A 14,592-nucleotide genomic window follows, 5' to 3' on the forward strand; every position below is an offset into this window, starting at 1 on the left:
GAGAAGCCGCCCGCCCCGCCCCGACGTGACTCCACCCCCGCGCCGGGCCCTGACCACACACGCAAGGCGACGCAGAGTTATTTCTTATTCATTATTCATTTATTTGATTAGTGGCAAACACCTCCGACAGAGGAAGCAGAGAACCCTGTGGGAAAAGAGGACCAGGAACTAATCAAGGGTAGTCAGGGTCAGGCCCAAGTTTGCACTGGTTCCCTGCCCCTCAAGTGGTGGCGCCCTTGTCCCCTGCTGAGTTCCAGACACTGTGCTAGGTACTTTACATGAGGTAACGTTAAAAAAACACTGGGTTCACATACTACCAAACACACCAGCTCCTGCCCTGTGGATCTCCTAGATTAGGGCTCTCTCTTCACAAAAGTAAATCAACCTTCTGCCTTCTTAGGGAAGGAAGGAATCATGGCATTATTTAGAGATTTTTTTCCTGCAGTCCATTATGCAGGAAATCAGTAGTGGGGAATCCCCCCACCTCCCAGGCGGCCAAGAAACAGCAGCTCCCTGAAGCTTGCCTACTAGTATTGGCCTTCCGCCTGTTTCGGGGGGCAGAGGCCTGGGCTAGAGCTGGATGATGAGACATGGCCTTCAGGAACTCAGGTGGCTTTTTAACTGCACTATGAAGGTTCCAAGCTCTGTGGAGTTCAGTGTCCACACACAACGAATGAGAACAGGTGTCACCAGTGTCAGCCAGGTCCGCAAAGGGGAGAATAATAAAGCTAGAGTGCCATATGTCATATGAAGAAAGTAGCAGGAATAAATCTGCCAGATGTACAGCAGTAACATAAGTAGATGAACAGGTATAATTTTCAAGTATTTTCCTTGACGGAGATGAGACCTGAAGTTGTGACCAAAGCACCGCTGCAGCAAACTCCAACACAGGTAAGCCATCAAGGGGATGTTAAAAAACACCAGCTGGAAAGAGCAGAACAGAACCATTAGATTATGAGCAAGTCCTGGAGGAGTTGGGTCTCACTAACACATTATTGGTGGCTCCTAAAAATATACTGCTTTCTCTCTTGGGAGTTAACAATCTGATTCATTATGTTTCAATCACACTTGCTTATAACACTTGCAATTTTTAGTTAGCTGTTTATTTGCCTGTATCCTTTCATTCACATTAAAGGCATTTTATTTATGTGAAAGCGGCAAATAATGTTTAAGTATATACAATACTCTTTTTTTTTTTTAGGCAGAGTGAGGGTGGATAGGGTATCAATATTTTCTCTTCCTATATGTTTATTTGAAGTAGCATAATGAATACTGGAATATAAAATTGGAAGATTTAAGTTATAATCCAAGTTCAACCACTACATGAATCATTCATTCATCAAAGCACCCATTATATGGCAGGCACTGTGCTAGGCTCTAGGCAAGGGACATGCTTGTGAACAAGTCGGAAAAGATGAATCGTAAAGCTTACATTCTAACAGGCAGAAGAGAAACCTCCCCAGAAAGGAAGGGAAAGATAATTGCAGATTGTGGGAAATTCAATAAGAAACTAACTGGGTCACAGGAAGGTAACTGGGAAATGGGCTCTCTAAGGCATGAAGGACAGAAAGTGGAAGGAAGTGCATTCCAGGCAGAAGAAACAAATGAAAAGCCCAGATAGAGGTGGGAGAGGTCTTGGCCTATTTAAGGCCAATGGGCCTGGAACATGATAAGTCAGGTGGAAACTGGGGCAGTCAGTAGGACCCAGATCATGTTACTGATCTGCTTAAAGCCTTTTAAGTTGAGAAGTGTGTGAGCTGATAAGATTTTAAAAGGACCGCAGTGCATGCTCTGTGACGAACTGACAACAGGGAGGCAAGAGCAGCAGTGGGAAACCAGTTAGGGGGTGACTGCAGTAGCCCAGGCAAGAAATAATTATGACAAGAGTGGCGGTAAAAGTAATAGAGAAAAGAGGTGGATTCAAGGCATGTATTGGAGGTAGATCAAACAAGGTGCTACTTGCTGATGAGCTAGGTATAAATGTGAATGAAGGGGAAGAATTGGAGATACATTCTGGAGAAGACATATCCTGAATAATTTATTGAAATTGGAAAGAACAGGGGGAGGAATAGGTTGAGGGATAAAAAATTAAAGGTCCTGTCAGACTGAACTTCTTTTTTTTTTTTTTTTTTTTTTTTTTGTCTTTTGTCTTTTTTGTTGTTGTTGCTATTTCTTGGGCCGCTCCCGCGGCATATGGAGGTTCCCAGGCTAGGGGTTGAATCGGAGCTGTAGCCACCGGCCTACGTCAGAGCCACAGCAACGCGGGATCCGAGCCGCGTCTGCAACCTACACCACAGCTCACGGCAACGCCGGATCGTTAACCCACTGAGCAAGGGCAGGGACCGAACCCGCAACCTCATGGTTCCTAGTCGGATTCGTTAACCACTGCGCCACCACGGGAACTCCCAGACTGAACTTCTTTGCAGAACAGATGCTGATTCACAGATATTGAAAAACTTATGGTCTCTGGAGGAGACAGTTTGGTGGGTGGGGGGATATGCTTGGGTTATGGGATGGAAATCCCATGAAATTGGATTGTTATGATCATTATATAACTACAGATGTGATAAATTCATTTGAGTAATAAAAAAAATAATAATAAAATAATAATAAAGGTCCTGTCAGAGGTATAGTATTAAATTGAGATTCTTATTAGACAGCTAAGGAAGATGAGAAATGACAGTTGGATAAACAGGCATATGAGGTGCAGAGAAGAGGTATAGGACAGAGACATAATGGATTTGGGAGCCATGGGCCTAGAGGATACATAAATTCCACTATTAGTGTACTATTTATTAAAATGGGACTATAAGCTCACCTTTTGGTAAGGCTCAGGTTTTACTCAGAATAAGAGTATTTCTGAGAGACAGCCTCCATCTACATAACAGAAAACTGAACAAGACTTGGATCTACACACAAATGAAATGCTGCCATATAGAAAACGTTCTGGCCTGTGGTCCGTGTTCACTAGGCAGAGGTCTTCCCTATTTGTCTTTAATCCTGCTGATCATGTTTTACTGCCCTCTTATCTCATTTTGACAACGTTTTTGGATCTCTTTCAAAACCTCAGATCATCACCTCAGGTTTTGGTTCTCTAGCCCCATTAAGTGAAAGCAATAAATATTAGGTAAATAATGCATTTTTGTTTTGTCTTATTAGGGCTGCACCTGTGGCATGTGGAAGTTCCCTGGCCAGGGGTCTAATCGGAGCTGCAGCCGTCACAGTAGCGCCACAGCAACGCCAGATCTGAGCCAGGTCTGTGACGTACACCACAGCTGATGACAACTCTGGATCCTTAACCCACTGAGCGAGGCCAGGGATCGAACCTGGGTCCTCATGAATACTAGTCAGGTTTGTTACTGCTGAGCCACAACGGGAACTCCAGTAAATAGTTTTCAAACCAATTTATAGAGATTTGCTATAGATCAGGGGTTTCTGGTGTATGTTTGTTTCTTTTAAAGGAATCTTAATCCAATGTTAACCTAATATATCCATGTTTCCCAAACAAGTGTACCACTAAGACATCACTAGAAAGCTCCTATTGGGTAACTGAATTCACTTCTCTTTTTTTTCTTTTTTTCTTTTTTGGCCTCACCAGAGGCATATGGAAGTTCTCAAGCCAGGGACTGAATCTGAACTGCAGCTGCGACCTACACCACAGCTGTGGCAGTGACAGATCTTTAACCCACCTCACTGGCCAGGGATCAAACTTGGGCCACTGCAGAAAGAGTGCCAGATCCTTAACCCGTTGTGCCGTAGTGGGAACTCCCCACTTTTCTTATCCATTTTTCCTTTCTTCCTTCTTCATTATCATAATCAATTTTGGTTTACTTAGAAGACTATCATTTATTCTATCATTGTCAATGAAAAAGTACAATGAAGCAAACAGCAAAAACAAAAATCTCTTGTACCTCTTATAAACCTGCCTGCCAAAAATCTATTATTTTAAATGTCTATAAGAGAGAGGTGGAAGAAAGAGCTAAGGAAGCACTCTGAAAGCAAACAAAACATCAGATACTAAATACTGCCCTGCTAGTAAATTAGGAAGCATGACCTATGGTGTTTAATTTAGGATTCTCGATTTAACTCATAACTGTTACACAATTAGTCCACCAAGGCCAAGATGTTCTTAATTTGAATTTCTGACTTCTTACCTGGAGAATTCCAAATATAAACGTTAGGCTGCCTGGTAGGAAATGTCCATCAACAAAGATCCCAAAGGAAAAGCAGCAGCCCAGTTTGCCTTTAGTGATTTCACCAACAAACCATGGTCCTGAAAGAGGCAACGAACAGGAAAGGAGGCTAAATAATCAGAACTTTGATTATATACATCATAAGTTGCATTTATAAGAATAATGAAATATGAGACTAGTCATCTATAAGCATTTATTTGCATAGCTCTTCTTCTTTACTAACCTCTATGTTGCACCCAGTATCCTAGCTAACCAATTATTTGCTTCTTTGCTCCACATTTCTCTAGATTATAAAAGTGTCTTGAGTATGTGCTCTACCTGGAATAGATTCCAGAAACAGACTGAAGTACCTTCATAAATTTTAGAAGATTCTGTTGCAGTAGTAATGCAGTAAACATTTCCTTTAAGACCAGAGAGGTACTCCATAGATACCAGAATTAATTTTCCAAATAACTGAGATTTACTCTTTTAAGCAATAAGCCTTCAACCACTTTAATCATTATAAAATATAGATTCTTTTATTTCTTATTAATATTAATGAGTATATTTTAACCTTTCCTTGCTGACCCACCCCCATTATTTTTATATATCAGCTATCTACTCAGGGTTAACATGTACAAAGTTTAACTTGCTTCTTTATTTTAATTTTTCATTTGCAATGCAAGAATGACTTTTCCCTTCCCCCTGTTATTACTTACTGCCCCTTCTCAGTATGCAGGCTTCTGGAACTCTATTGCAATACCATCATTCACTGCTAAGAGTAGAATTTGACTTTAAAAAGTCATAGGTAATTTTCTCAGATATATATTATATATACTCCATTAGACATACTGATTTTAAAAAGTGTTTTCCCTTCAAGTTTCAGCTTTTAAAAATAGAACAACTCCCCTTCTAATGTTTTCTTTTACAGCCATGAACCAAATCACTTGGTTTGCCTCTTGGTGGAAGACAAGCCACTTCACCCTATCTTCTAACAAGGAAACCAGCCTCCAGAGGGGAATCTGCCATAGTTTGTTATACAGGATGGTTAAGGGTCATATTTTTTCTTTAACTACTTTCTGTTCTCTGGTAGGAGTTAACTAATGAGGAAAGAAAAGTCCAAAGGTGGACTAATAGTAGGAAACAGACTCTACTCCTAAATGGCTCATAGTCACTAAGGAACAATAATAAAAAGATTTAAAAGATTACAGTGCTTTCTGCTTCCATAAGTGACTAAGTGATTTCTTACAGTATGGATATAATAATTCATGCAACAGAAGAGCTCAGTTATGCCTGAACCCACTGATTATCTCAGTGTCTCTTTTCTGAGCTAAGTTTTTAGGAACCACACATTAATAAACAGTCACTCAACCACATACCAGGCATTGTGCTTAGAGCTGGGCATAGAGGGGAACAAAGTAGACATCAGTGGATAATCTAATGAGGGGAGAGACGGTAGACACAGAGGATGATCATAAATTCTGATAATGTAATGAAGAAAACAAAAAGTGTAATAGAGGATAGAACCTCTCCAAGGTAGTCTGAAAAGGCTGCTCTGAGGAGATGGCATTTAAACTGAACTTCTATTAGGTTTCTGTACAAATACTAATTCTGTCACAGTCTTCTCAGCACCCTGAAGTTAACTTGGTGTCAACTAAATGTCCTTTAAATTAGAAAAGAACTTTATTTCCCAAGACCATGTCCCAGGAAATGACTTAAGAAGGAGACATATGCTGGCCATTATGCTCTCAAGAACCTAAATGACTCTCTTGTCAAAATGCTCATTATATTCTTTGCCAGAATTCTCCACAAACTCAGATTTCCTAATGACTTACCCAGCACTGTATATAGGGTCAGCAACAACACTGAATAGTAGAAGATGTTTATTTTGCTCAAGACGTGAAGGGAAAATGAGGTCAAATTTACAAATCCTGGCGGCCCTAAACAGAATAAAATTGAAAAATCCAGTGTACAGATGCAAAGTTCAAGTTCTTTATAATATTTTCTAGAAGACTTCCATGAGTTGTCTACTACATCTTCAGCAACTCATTTGTCATACGGTAATTATACAGATGACACCACTTTAAATTCAGAAGTTGACAGGAATCCTGGTAAGCCAATTTATCTAGAATTATAGAAGGTAGGTAGTTCAAAGCAGTGATGTAATTGTTACACACACACATTTTTTTAGTGAATGAAAATAGATACACCCGCCAGAGGACTATACTATTTTATCTTCATGTAGATTTGAAATATAGTCCTGTGCTCAAAGGAGGATCAAGTCTCATTTTCCATAAGATTTAGTATCCAAATGTAAAACTTTCATAAGTTATATCAAAATATATCAAAGAAATATCAAAATTTAATCTTTGTCTTTTTTTTTTTTTTTTAAGGCTGTACCTGGGAACCAAATGGAGGTTCCCAGGCTAGGGGTAGAATCAGAGCTGTAGCTGCCAACCTTCGCCACAGCCACAGCAACACTAGACCCGAGCCTGGTGTCTGTGACCTACACCACAGCTTACGCAACACCAGATCCTTCATCCACTGAGCAAGGCCAAGGATCGAACCTACTGTCGTCACCTTATGGATATTAATCAGATTCGTTTCCACTGAGCCACAATGGGAACTCCCTCAAAATTTAATCTTAAGTAAGAGAATCTATCCAAATACTCTTTTCTCTTGTATGATACAGATCTGAACTCACACAGCTACCCTCTCACTCCAACTGGAAGAGATCCCCAAAGTTCTCCAAATTCACATCTCTTAAAATGCAGGGCCAGAAAGCCCCAGCACAAGGGTTTTGTTCTGTGGCCACAGACTAAAGCACCACAGATCCTCACCCTGTCTGTGGCTGGTCACACACCAGTGAATTTGATGGGAAGCTCAGCATACACTGAACAATGCTAGAGGTGAAACTATTCAAACGACTGGCCTGAGTGAAAAACAGCCTGATGTAAGGTAAATAGCATGTCTTTCCAATAGGCCAGCACATGCATTTTATAACACTGTTCAGCCTGACAGGTCATTTCAAAGCTGATACATGACCTTTCTCACTTTGTGGGTTGCACACTTGCTCCTCATTCCTCTCTCAGCTTCCTTCTTGTTCTAGTCTGGTACTTCTCAAATTATTAATCTACAAATCCACCTATAATAATTGTTATCCATTAAAAATAAATCATCCATGGGAGTTCCTGTCGTGGCTCAGTGGTTAACGAATCCGACTAGGAACCATGAGGTTGCAGGTTCGATCTCTGGCCTCACTCAGTGGGTCAAGGATCCGGCGTTGCCATGAGCTGTGGTGTAGGTTGCAGACGCAGCTCAGATCCTGAGTTGCTATGGCTGTGGTGTAGGCCAGTGGCTACAGCTCCGATTAGACCCCTAGCCTGGGAACCTCCATATGCTGTGCGTGCGGCCCTAGAAAAGACAAAAATTAAATAAAAATAAAAATAAATCATCCTTTAGCCTTAGAGGCAGCTGTGCTTTAAGCACTGATTCTCTACTTTGGCTGCACATTAGAATAACCTAGGGGAGGGAGTTCCCCTGGTGGCACAGCAGAAACAAATCTGACTAGTATCCATGAGGATGCAGGTTCAATCCACGGCCTCACTCAGCAGGTTGGGGATCCAGCACTGCCGTAAGCTGTGGTGTAGGTCACAGACGTGGCTCAGATCTAGTGTTGCTGTGGCTGTGGTGTAGGCCAGCAGCTAGCCTGATTCGACCCCTAGCCTGGGAACCTAAATATGCTGTGGGTGTGGCCCTAAAAAGCAAAAAAGAAGAAAAAAATAACCAAGGGGAAATTTTTTTTCTTCTTTGGCCACCCCACAGCATAGGGAGTTCCTAGGCCAGGAATCAGACACAAAGGTCGCTGCATCTGTGGCAATGCAGGATCCTTAACCCACTGTGCTGGGGCAGGAATGAACCTGAGTCCTGGTACTGTAGAGATACCCCCAATCTCATTGCACCACAGTGGGAACTCCATCTGGGGGCACTTTTAGAAAATACTCATGCCCAGGTCTTATCTTCCAGAGATTTTGATTTGATTGGCCTGGGAAGAGGGGAGTCAAGCAGCAACCCAGGTGATTCTAAGCAGCAGGACTGAGAAATACTACCTTCCTCAGAGCCATGCTTCTCAGCCTTGACTGTGCATTGTAGTCACCTGAGGATGACTGACACTTAGCTCCTACTCCCAGAGATTCTGTGTAAACACTAAGAGGGCTGTGTAGACACAGATTTTTAAAAGTTCCCCAGGGGATTCTAAAGTGTAGTCAAAGTTGGGAAGTGTTGTTTAAATAAAAGATCTGACCTGGGGTCCATCTCTTATTAGCTATGAGATATTGGATAACCTACATAACTTCTCCAGTCCTTAGTTGTCTAATCATTAAAATGGGAACAATAACATCTACCTCTCAGGATTGTTTCTAGGATTGAGATAACATAGATAAAAATATGTTGTAAATTTTAAATAACTATACAAAAATACTGGTGTTCCCACGTCATGAGGCTGGGGCCCTTCCTCAAATATTTGTTTATTAACATTATGTGCAGGAAAATATATGTGTGCAATAATGCTTCTTGAACTTTTTCACAAAAATTTTAAAAATATATATAAGCAGGAAAACATTCAGGAGGATATGTATACTGCCTATTCATTAACCATGCTACTGTTCACTCATTACTATAATACTCCCCTCCCCCACAACCAGTTCCTGACTCCAGGGATTTCATCCAAGCCAGGAAGGGATATGGAAAATTTAATTTAACAAGATTTGTTGTCTCTTATGCACAAACTCAGTGCTGGGTGCTGTGGAAAACAAAGTAGAAAACAAGAGCTCCTGTATTGAGGAATTTATAGTCTGACTGAGGAGAGAATGTATACATATAAAGTGGTTATGCACAGCAAGGTGACTAGCTAGTTAGGCACAGGCTTAATCCTCAGGAAGGCCTATTGAGATTCAGAGAAGCAAGAGCTCATTATGACCTGGAAAGGTTGGAGAAAATGATATGGAAAAGAGGGTTTGAGGGGAGCAGGATAGTTTGAAGGATGCACCTCACAGAGCTTCAGGCAAAGATAATTTGCAGTGCTATTTGTTACTTGGTGATAGTGAGGACATTACGGGATACACTAAAGTCTTCTAAGAATAAAAGGAACTATGGTGCTAACCTTTATGCTCTGGATGTGCTCGAAACCTGAAAGTAATGAGAATGATGAGCTGGATCAGCACAATCATCACAAAAACAACCCGGGCCTGCAGAGAAATAGATGTTAACGTGGAACAGACACATGGGTACAGCTGCAGCTTTTTAAAATGGCCTCATTAACAAAAATGGAAATGACATCATTAGTTTAAAAATGTCTATATAAGAAAAATATATGGTCAAAGAGAATTGAACATCTGATCCACCAAAGAAAAATTATTATGTTGCCTCAGCACCATTCTTTCAAGATTTGGATACTTGGAACAATGCTGAAACTAAGTAATTTTATGATTATATAAAGTGATCAAATTAAAATAGTCTACCCTCATCATACTGGGATAAATATAATTTGTACTGTTTTATTTAAAGTTGCATAAGAGTGAAAAAAAAAAAAACAGTACTCAGTACACAGCAGGCTGAGCAGAGACTGCATTTCCTTATGCTTTCTCCATCAATAAGTCATTCACTTGGAGATTAAATCACGGTAAAGAGATGTGTAACCTAGGTTCTTATTTCTCAAAGTATGGGACCCAGATCATCATTGGAATCACCTTGAGCCTGGTAGGAATGCAGAATCTCAGGCCTACTGAATCAGAATCTGCCTTTTATTAACAATCCCAGAGGATTCATAAGTATATCAAAGTTTCCAAAGCCTGATCCAGGTGACTATTAAAAATTCCCCCCCAAAATAAATAAATGATACAAAAGGATTTGTAAAAATGTGATGAAAATGCCCATTAGTCATATTTTTTACAAGCTCAATCACACAAGTAATAGAAGTAAATTAAAATAATAATGAATTCACATTTCAAGTATGTGAGGATATATGCTAAAGCAATTTCTGGGAAGTGAAATTAAAGGGGGTTTAAATTTTCTTCTCAGCACTGTGATGTATATACCTTTTGTATCTTTTATGTCAATACCCAGGATAGGTGATATCTGAGGTAAATAAGAGTAAAATTGCCAGAGCTTCTCTGAAAGACAATTTGACAGTGTATATTAAAAACTAAAAAACAAAACAAAACACAAAATGCCCATTTATTCATTCAGGAGATATTTATGTAAGGGCCAACTCTATGTTAGGCATTTCAAAAAGACAAAGATTGCTGCCCTCATGGGGCTTATATTTTAATGGGGGGTTGGGGGGGATAGACCAAAAACAATGACTATTATAAATAATTTAAAATTTGTATAATTATAAAATAAATGAGGCATACACTCTCTGATCCAACAATTCATTTCCAGAAATTTCCCAAAAAGCTAATATATGAAAAAACTTAGTTATAAGCAGTATTTTTATAGTAGAGGGGAAAATTAGAAACAAATGTCCAACAATAGGGAAGTGGTTAAATAAATTAAGGTATATCTATGACAATACAATGCAGCCAATAAGCTTCATTTATAATAAAATATAAACTGATGTGAGAAAATAGTCAAATTCCTGAGTGGAAAAAATCAGATAGCAAAAGAGAATGAAAAGTACATTACCAGTTTATGTTAAAAATACATACAAATAGGAGTTCCCGTCATGGTGCAGTGGTTAACGAATCAGACTAGGAACCATGAGGTTGCGGGTTCGATCCCTGGCCTTGCTCAGTGGGTTAACGATATGGCGTTGCCATGAGCTGTGGTGTAGGTCACAGACGTGGCTCGGATCCCGTGTTGCTGTGGCTGTGGTGTAAGCCGGCAGCTACAGCTCCGACTAGATCCCTAGCCTGGGAACCTCCATATGCCGAGGGAAGCGGCTCTAGAAAAGGCAAAAAGACCAAAAAAAAAAAAAAAGTGTATATATATATATATACATACACACACACACAAATATATACAAATGAAGTTCCTGTTCTGGCTCAGCAGTAACAAATCCAACTATTATCCATGAGGATGTGAGTTCGATCCCTGGCCTCACTCAGGGGTTTAAGGATCTGGCGTTGCCGTGAGCTGTGGTGTAGACTGCAGATGTGGCTCAGATCCATTGTTGCTCTGGCTGTGGCATAGGCTGGCAGCTGTAGCTCCAATTTGACCCCTAGACTGGGAAGTTCCATATCCCATGGATGCAACCCTAAAAAGCAAAAACATATATATACAAATATAAATAAGAGAAAAACAAATATAGCATATCATAATGACAAATACAATGGTTACAATGATTAGCATGATCAAAGAATGATGTGGGGCTGATTGTACTTTATTTCTAAATTTTCCAAGTATTCTATATTAAGGATGTATTATTTATGTAGGAAGAAATATTTTTGAAAGATCCTAATCCAATTTAGCACAATTCCTATAATTCCTTTAGTTATCCTGGTTTTATACCATTCGTTAGAACAGGTCCCAAAATAGGTATTATTTGTCTATGCCTTCACTTGTTTTAATTCAAATCAACTTAAAGTCATTTTATTCCTCTAGACAAATAATTAACTAAACTTTATAAGGTTCAGCTTTCTCATCACATGATAATATTATTTATGATTTTGGACCTACCCAATCTAGTAAAAACACACATACCATTTAGTTGAATTTACTCACCACAATGCAGTGGTCAGTAAGGAGAATAAATGATGCCAGAGGATCAAATCTAAGATGAATGTCCTTCTGAGCAGAAAAAACGTGGTGAACACTCTTACTTCTTCCAGCAGAATCCTAGTTATAAGAACAGCAGACAAGCAGCCCTCATATATATTTAAAATACGTGCCATGTTCCAAGATTGTTTCCAAAATAATTTTTGTCAGTTATCTCAGGTTTTGTTTTGGTTTGGTTTTTGCATTTTAGGGCCGAACTCGCGGCATATGGAGGTTCCCAGGCTAGGGGTCTAATAGGAGCTACAGCTGCCAGCCTATGCCAGAGCCACAGCAACGCCAGATCTGAGCTGCATCTGTGACCTACGCCATAGCTCAGAGCAACGCCAGTTCCCCAACCCACTGATCATGGCCAGGGATTGAACCCAAACCTGAAACCTCATGGTTCCTAGTCAGATTCGTTTCTGATGTACCACGACAGGAACTCCTGTCAGTTATCTCAGAATAATTACATTTTTTTTCCACTTACTTTTGATTTTTTTCCTGTTAGCACTTTAAATAAAACTTCTTTTAAACCCTGTAATTCTAGATTTGAACTGGAAGTTTCAGCATGTATCACAATGTATTCTCTCCAGCTTGACTGATCCACAAGGACCAATTGCTATATTTTCAGGAATTTTGCAGACCAGCTGTGTTGATAGCTTAAAACCAGCCACAGTAGAGATATTTATACTATGGAAATTGGTATAAATCAGGGAGGTGCTACCAGTCAGGGTGGCCCCTTGAAGCCTGCCTCAAGCTGGTTGTTAAAATTTCTAGGACACCACTGAGTAGGGCCAGCCATGTCTACAAACACTGATTAATCTTAACATTATTAAAAGAGAGACAATCAGATATTACAGGCTTCTGATAAAAATATGAAACACCAAATGAAGCATTCCTGCCTAAGAGCAGACAGACTCAAATCTGATCAAACCTCAAAATCTAAGTACCAGTTATAGAAACTAAGAGGGAGTGGAGGAACATGCTACATGAAACCACATGGATGTAAACAGAAAAAATCCAGAATATGGAAAGTCTACAGGATAAAAGACCTAGTTTCCAAAGCAAACAAATTGCTAGGAGGGGAAAAAAAAAGGAGAGGGGAGAGAGAACCTATAGATTAAAAGAAACTAAAGAGACAAATCAACTAAATGCAATATTTGAGCCTTATTTGGATTCTGATTTGAATCAACCAAATAATATATATACACTGGCATATAAAATATATACATACACACACATATATATGTGTGTGTGTATGCCTATATGTATATGTGTGTGTGTATAAATATATATATGCCAAAATAGGAAAACTGAATACTAGCCAGATATTTTGGTATTAAGGAATTATGGTTATATTTCAGGTGTGATACAGTATTATGTTTATGTTTTTTAAAATAGTTTTCTTTCAGCAATGCTGTCATATTTAAAGACGAAATGACATCATGGTGCAGGGAGGAGAGAGAAGTGGAGGGGTACAGATTCATCATAAGATTGGTCATAAAATGATAATCTAGAGTAAAGGATACATGTGAATTCATTATAGTATCTCTTTCATATATTTAAAGTTGCTATCATAAAAAAGTTGTAAATAGCAAAAAGAACTAGTACTGATGTTTATCAAACTTTTATTGTTCAAATGGTCTTTCTTTGAATTATAAGTTCTCGGTTTTTGTTTTTTTTTTAAATAAGTTCTTGTTTTAAAGCAGAGATTTTGGAGTTCCCGTCGTGGCGCAGTGGTTAATGAATCCAACTAGGAACCATGAGGTTGCGGGTTCGGTCCCTGCCCTTGCTCAGTGGGTTAACGATCCGGCGTTGCCGTGAGCTGTGGTGTAGGTTGCAGACGCAGCTCGGATCCTGCGTTGCTGTGGCTCTGGCGTAGGCTGGTGGCTACAGCTCCGATTAGACCCCTAGCTTGGGAACCTCCATATGCCGCGGGAGCGGCCCAAGAAATGACAAAAAGACCAAAGAAAAAAAATTAAAGCAGAGATTTTTCCTTCATTTTGAGATATAGAGATTTCTAGTCTACTCTTCAAATTGGCCACGTAGGCACAATAATCTTAAATTCTAGGTCTCACACTTTAGTACACAATAGAATTACCCGGAGAAATTGTGAAACCAGATGGCTGGGTTCCATCTCCAGATTTTCTGATTCATAGGTTTGGGATGGGATTGCTAACAAGTTCCCAGGTGATGATGAGGCTGCTAGTTCAGGAACCACACTGATAACTGATCTAAGGGTTTAGTTGCTACTAGGCTGCTCAGAACCTACAAATGAATACCAACACAGTGTATAAGTATAGTGAATAGGTAAAATATAATATTTTGATGTCTTCTTTCACAGATTTTTCTCTGACTTATCTATAGTCAGAGTTTCCCATGGCACAGCGATTTAAGGATCCAGTGTTGTCACTGAAGCAGCTCAGGCTGCTGCTGTGGCATGGGTTGGATTCCTGGCCCAGGAAGTTTCATATGCCACAGATGTGGCCAAAATCAATCAGTCAATCAATCAACCCCGGACAGAACTTTCCCACTGATGAAGGAGGGGACCAGGCTCCCTATTTAATGTTCAATTGAGCTTTCAAAATAGTGACACAATTTTCCAATCCTTGGAGACAGCAATCAAAGCCATGTTGTCTGACCTATTCTATTATCACTGGGTATA

The 14,592-nt window shown here is 39.8% G+C and overlaps 1 protein-coding gene across 9 annotated transcripts in view; it reads right to left on the reverse strand.

Annotated features, from left to right (window-relative positions):
• Window positions 1–80: 80 nt before the first annotated feature.
• The window catches only part of TMEM62 (transmembrane protein 62), a 36,241-nt gene continuing 21,729 nt past the window's right edge, over window positions 81–14,592 (reverse strand). For 3 of the 9 annotated variants that reach the window (XM_084973963.1, XM_084973964.1, XM_021097051.2), the window contains 5 exons: window positions 11,895–12,008; window positions 9,334–9,418; window positions 6,008–6,112; window positions 4,155–4,273; window positions 81–924 (listed from right to left, as the gene is read on the reverse strand). In XM_084973963.1, the coding sequence (XP_084830089.1) occupies window positions 598–924; window positions 4,155–4,273; window positions 6,008–6,112; window positions 9,334–9,418; window positions 11,895–12,008 (750 nt within the window). In that variant the 3' untranslated portion in view covers window positions 81–597. Of the gene's footprint in view, window positions 925–4,154; window positions 4,274–6,007; window positions 6,113–9,333; window positions 11,084–11,397; window positions 12,009–13,596; window positions 13,851–14,592 lie in introns of those variants that run through there. The other 6 variants (XM_084973965.1, XM_021097060.2, XR_014813921.1 and 3 more) reach the window with 5 other exon arrangements.

Source organism: Sus scrofa, chromosome 1 (assembly GCF_054392235.1).
Source record: "Sus scrofa isolate SSC_HxYL_T2T_F1_AM1 chromosome 1, Sscrofa_HxYL_maternal_Yorkshire_Landrace_v2.0, whole genome shotgun sequence".
NCBI classification, from domain to species: domain Eukaryota; kingdom Metazoa; phylum Chordata; class Mammalia; order Artiodactyla; family Suidae; genus Sus; species Sus scrofa.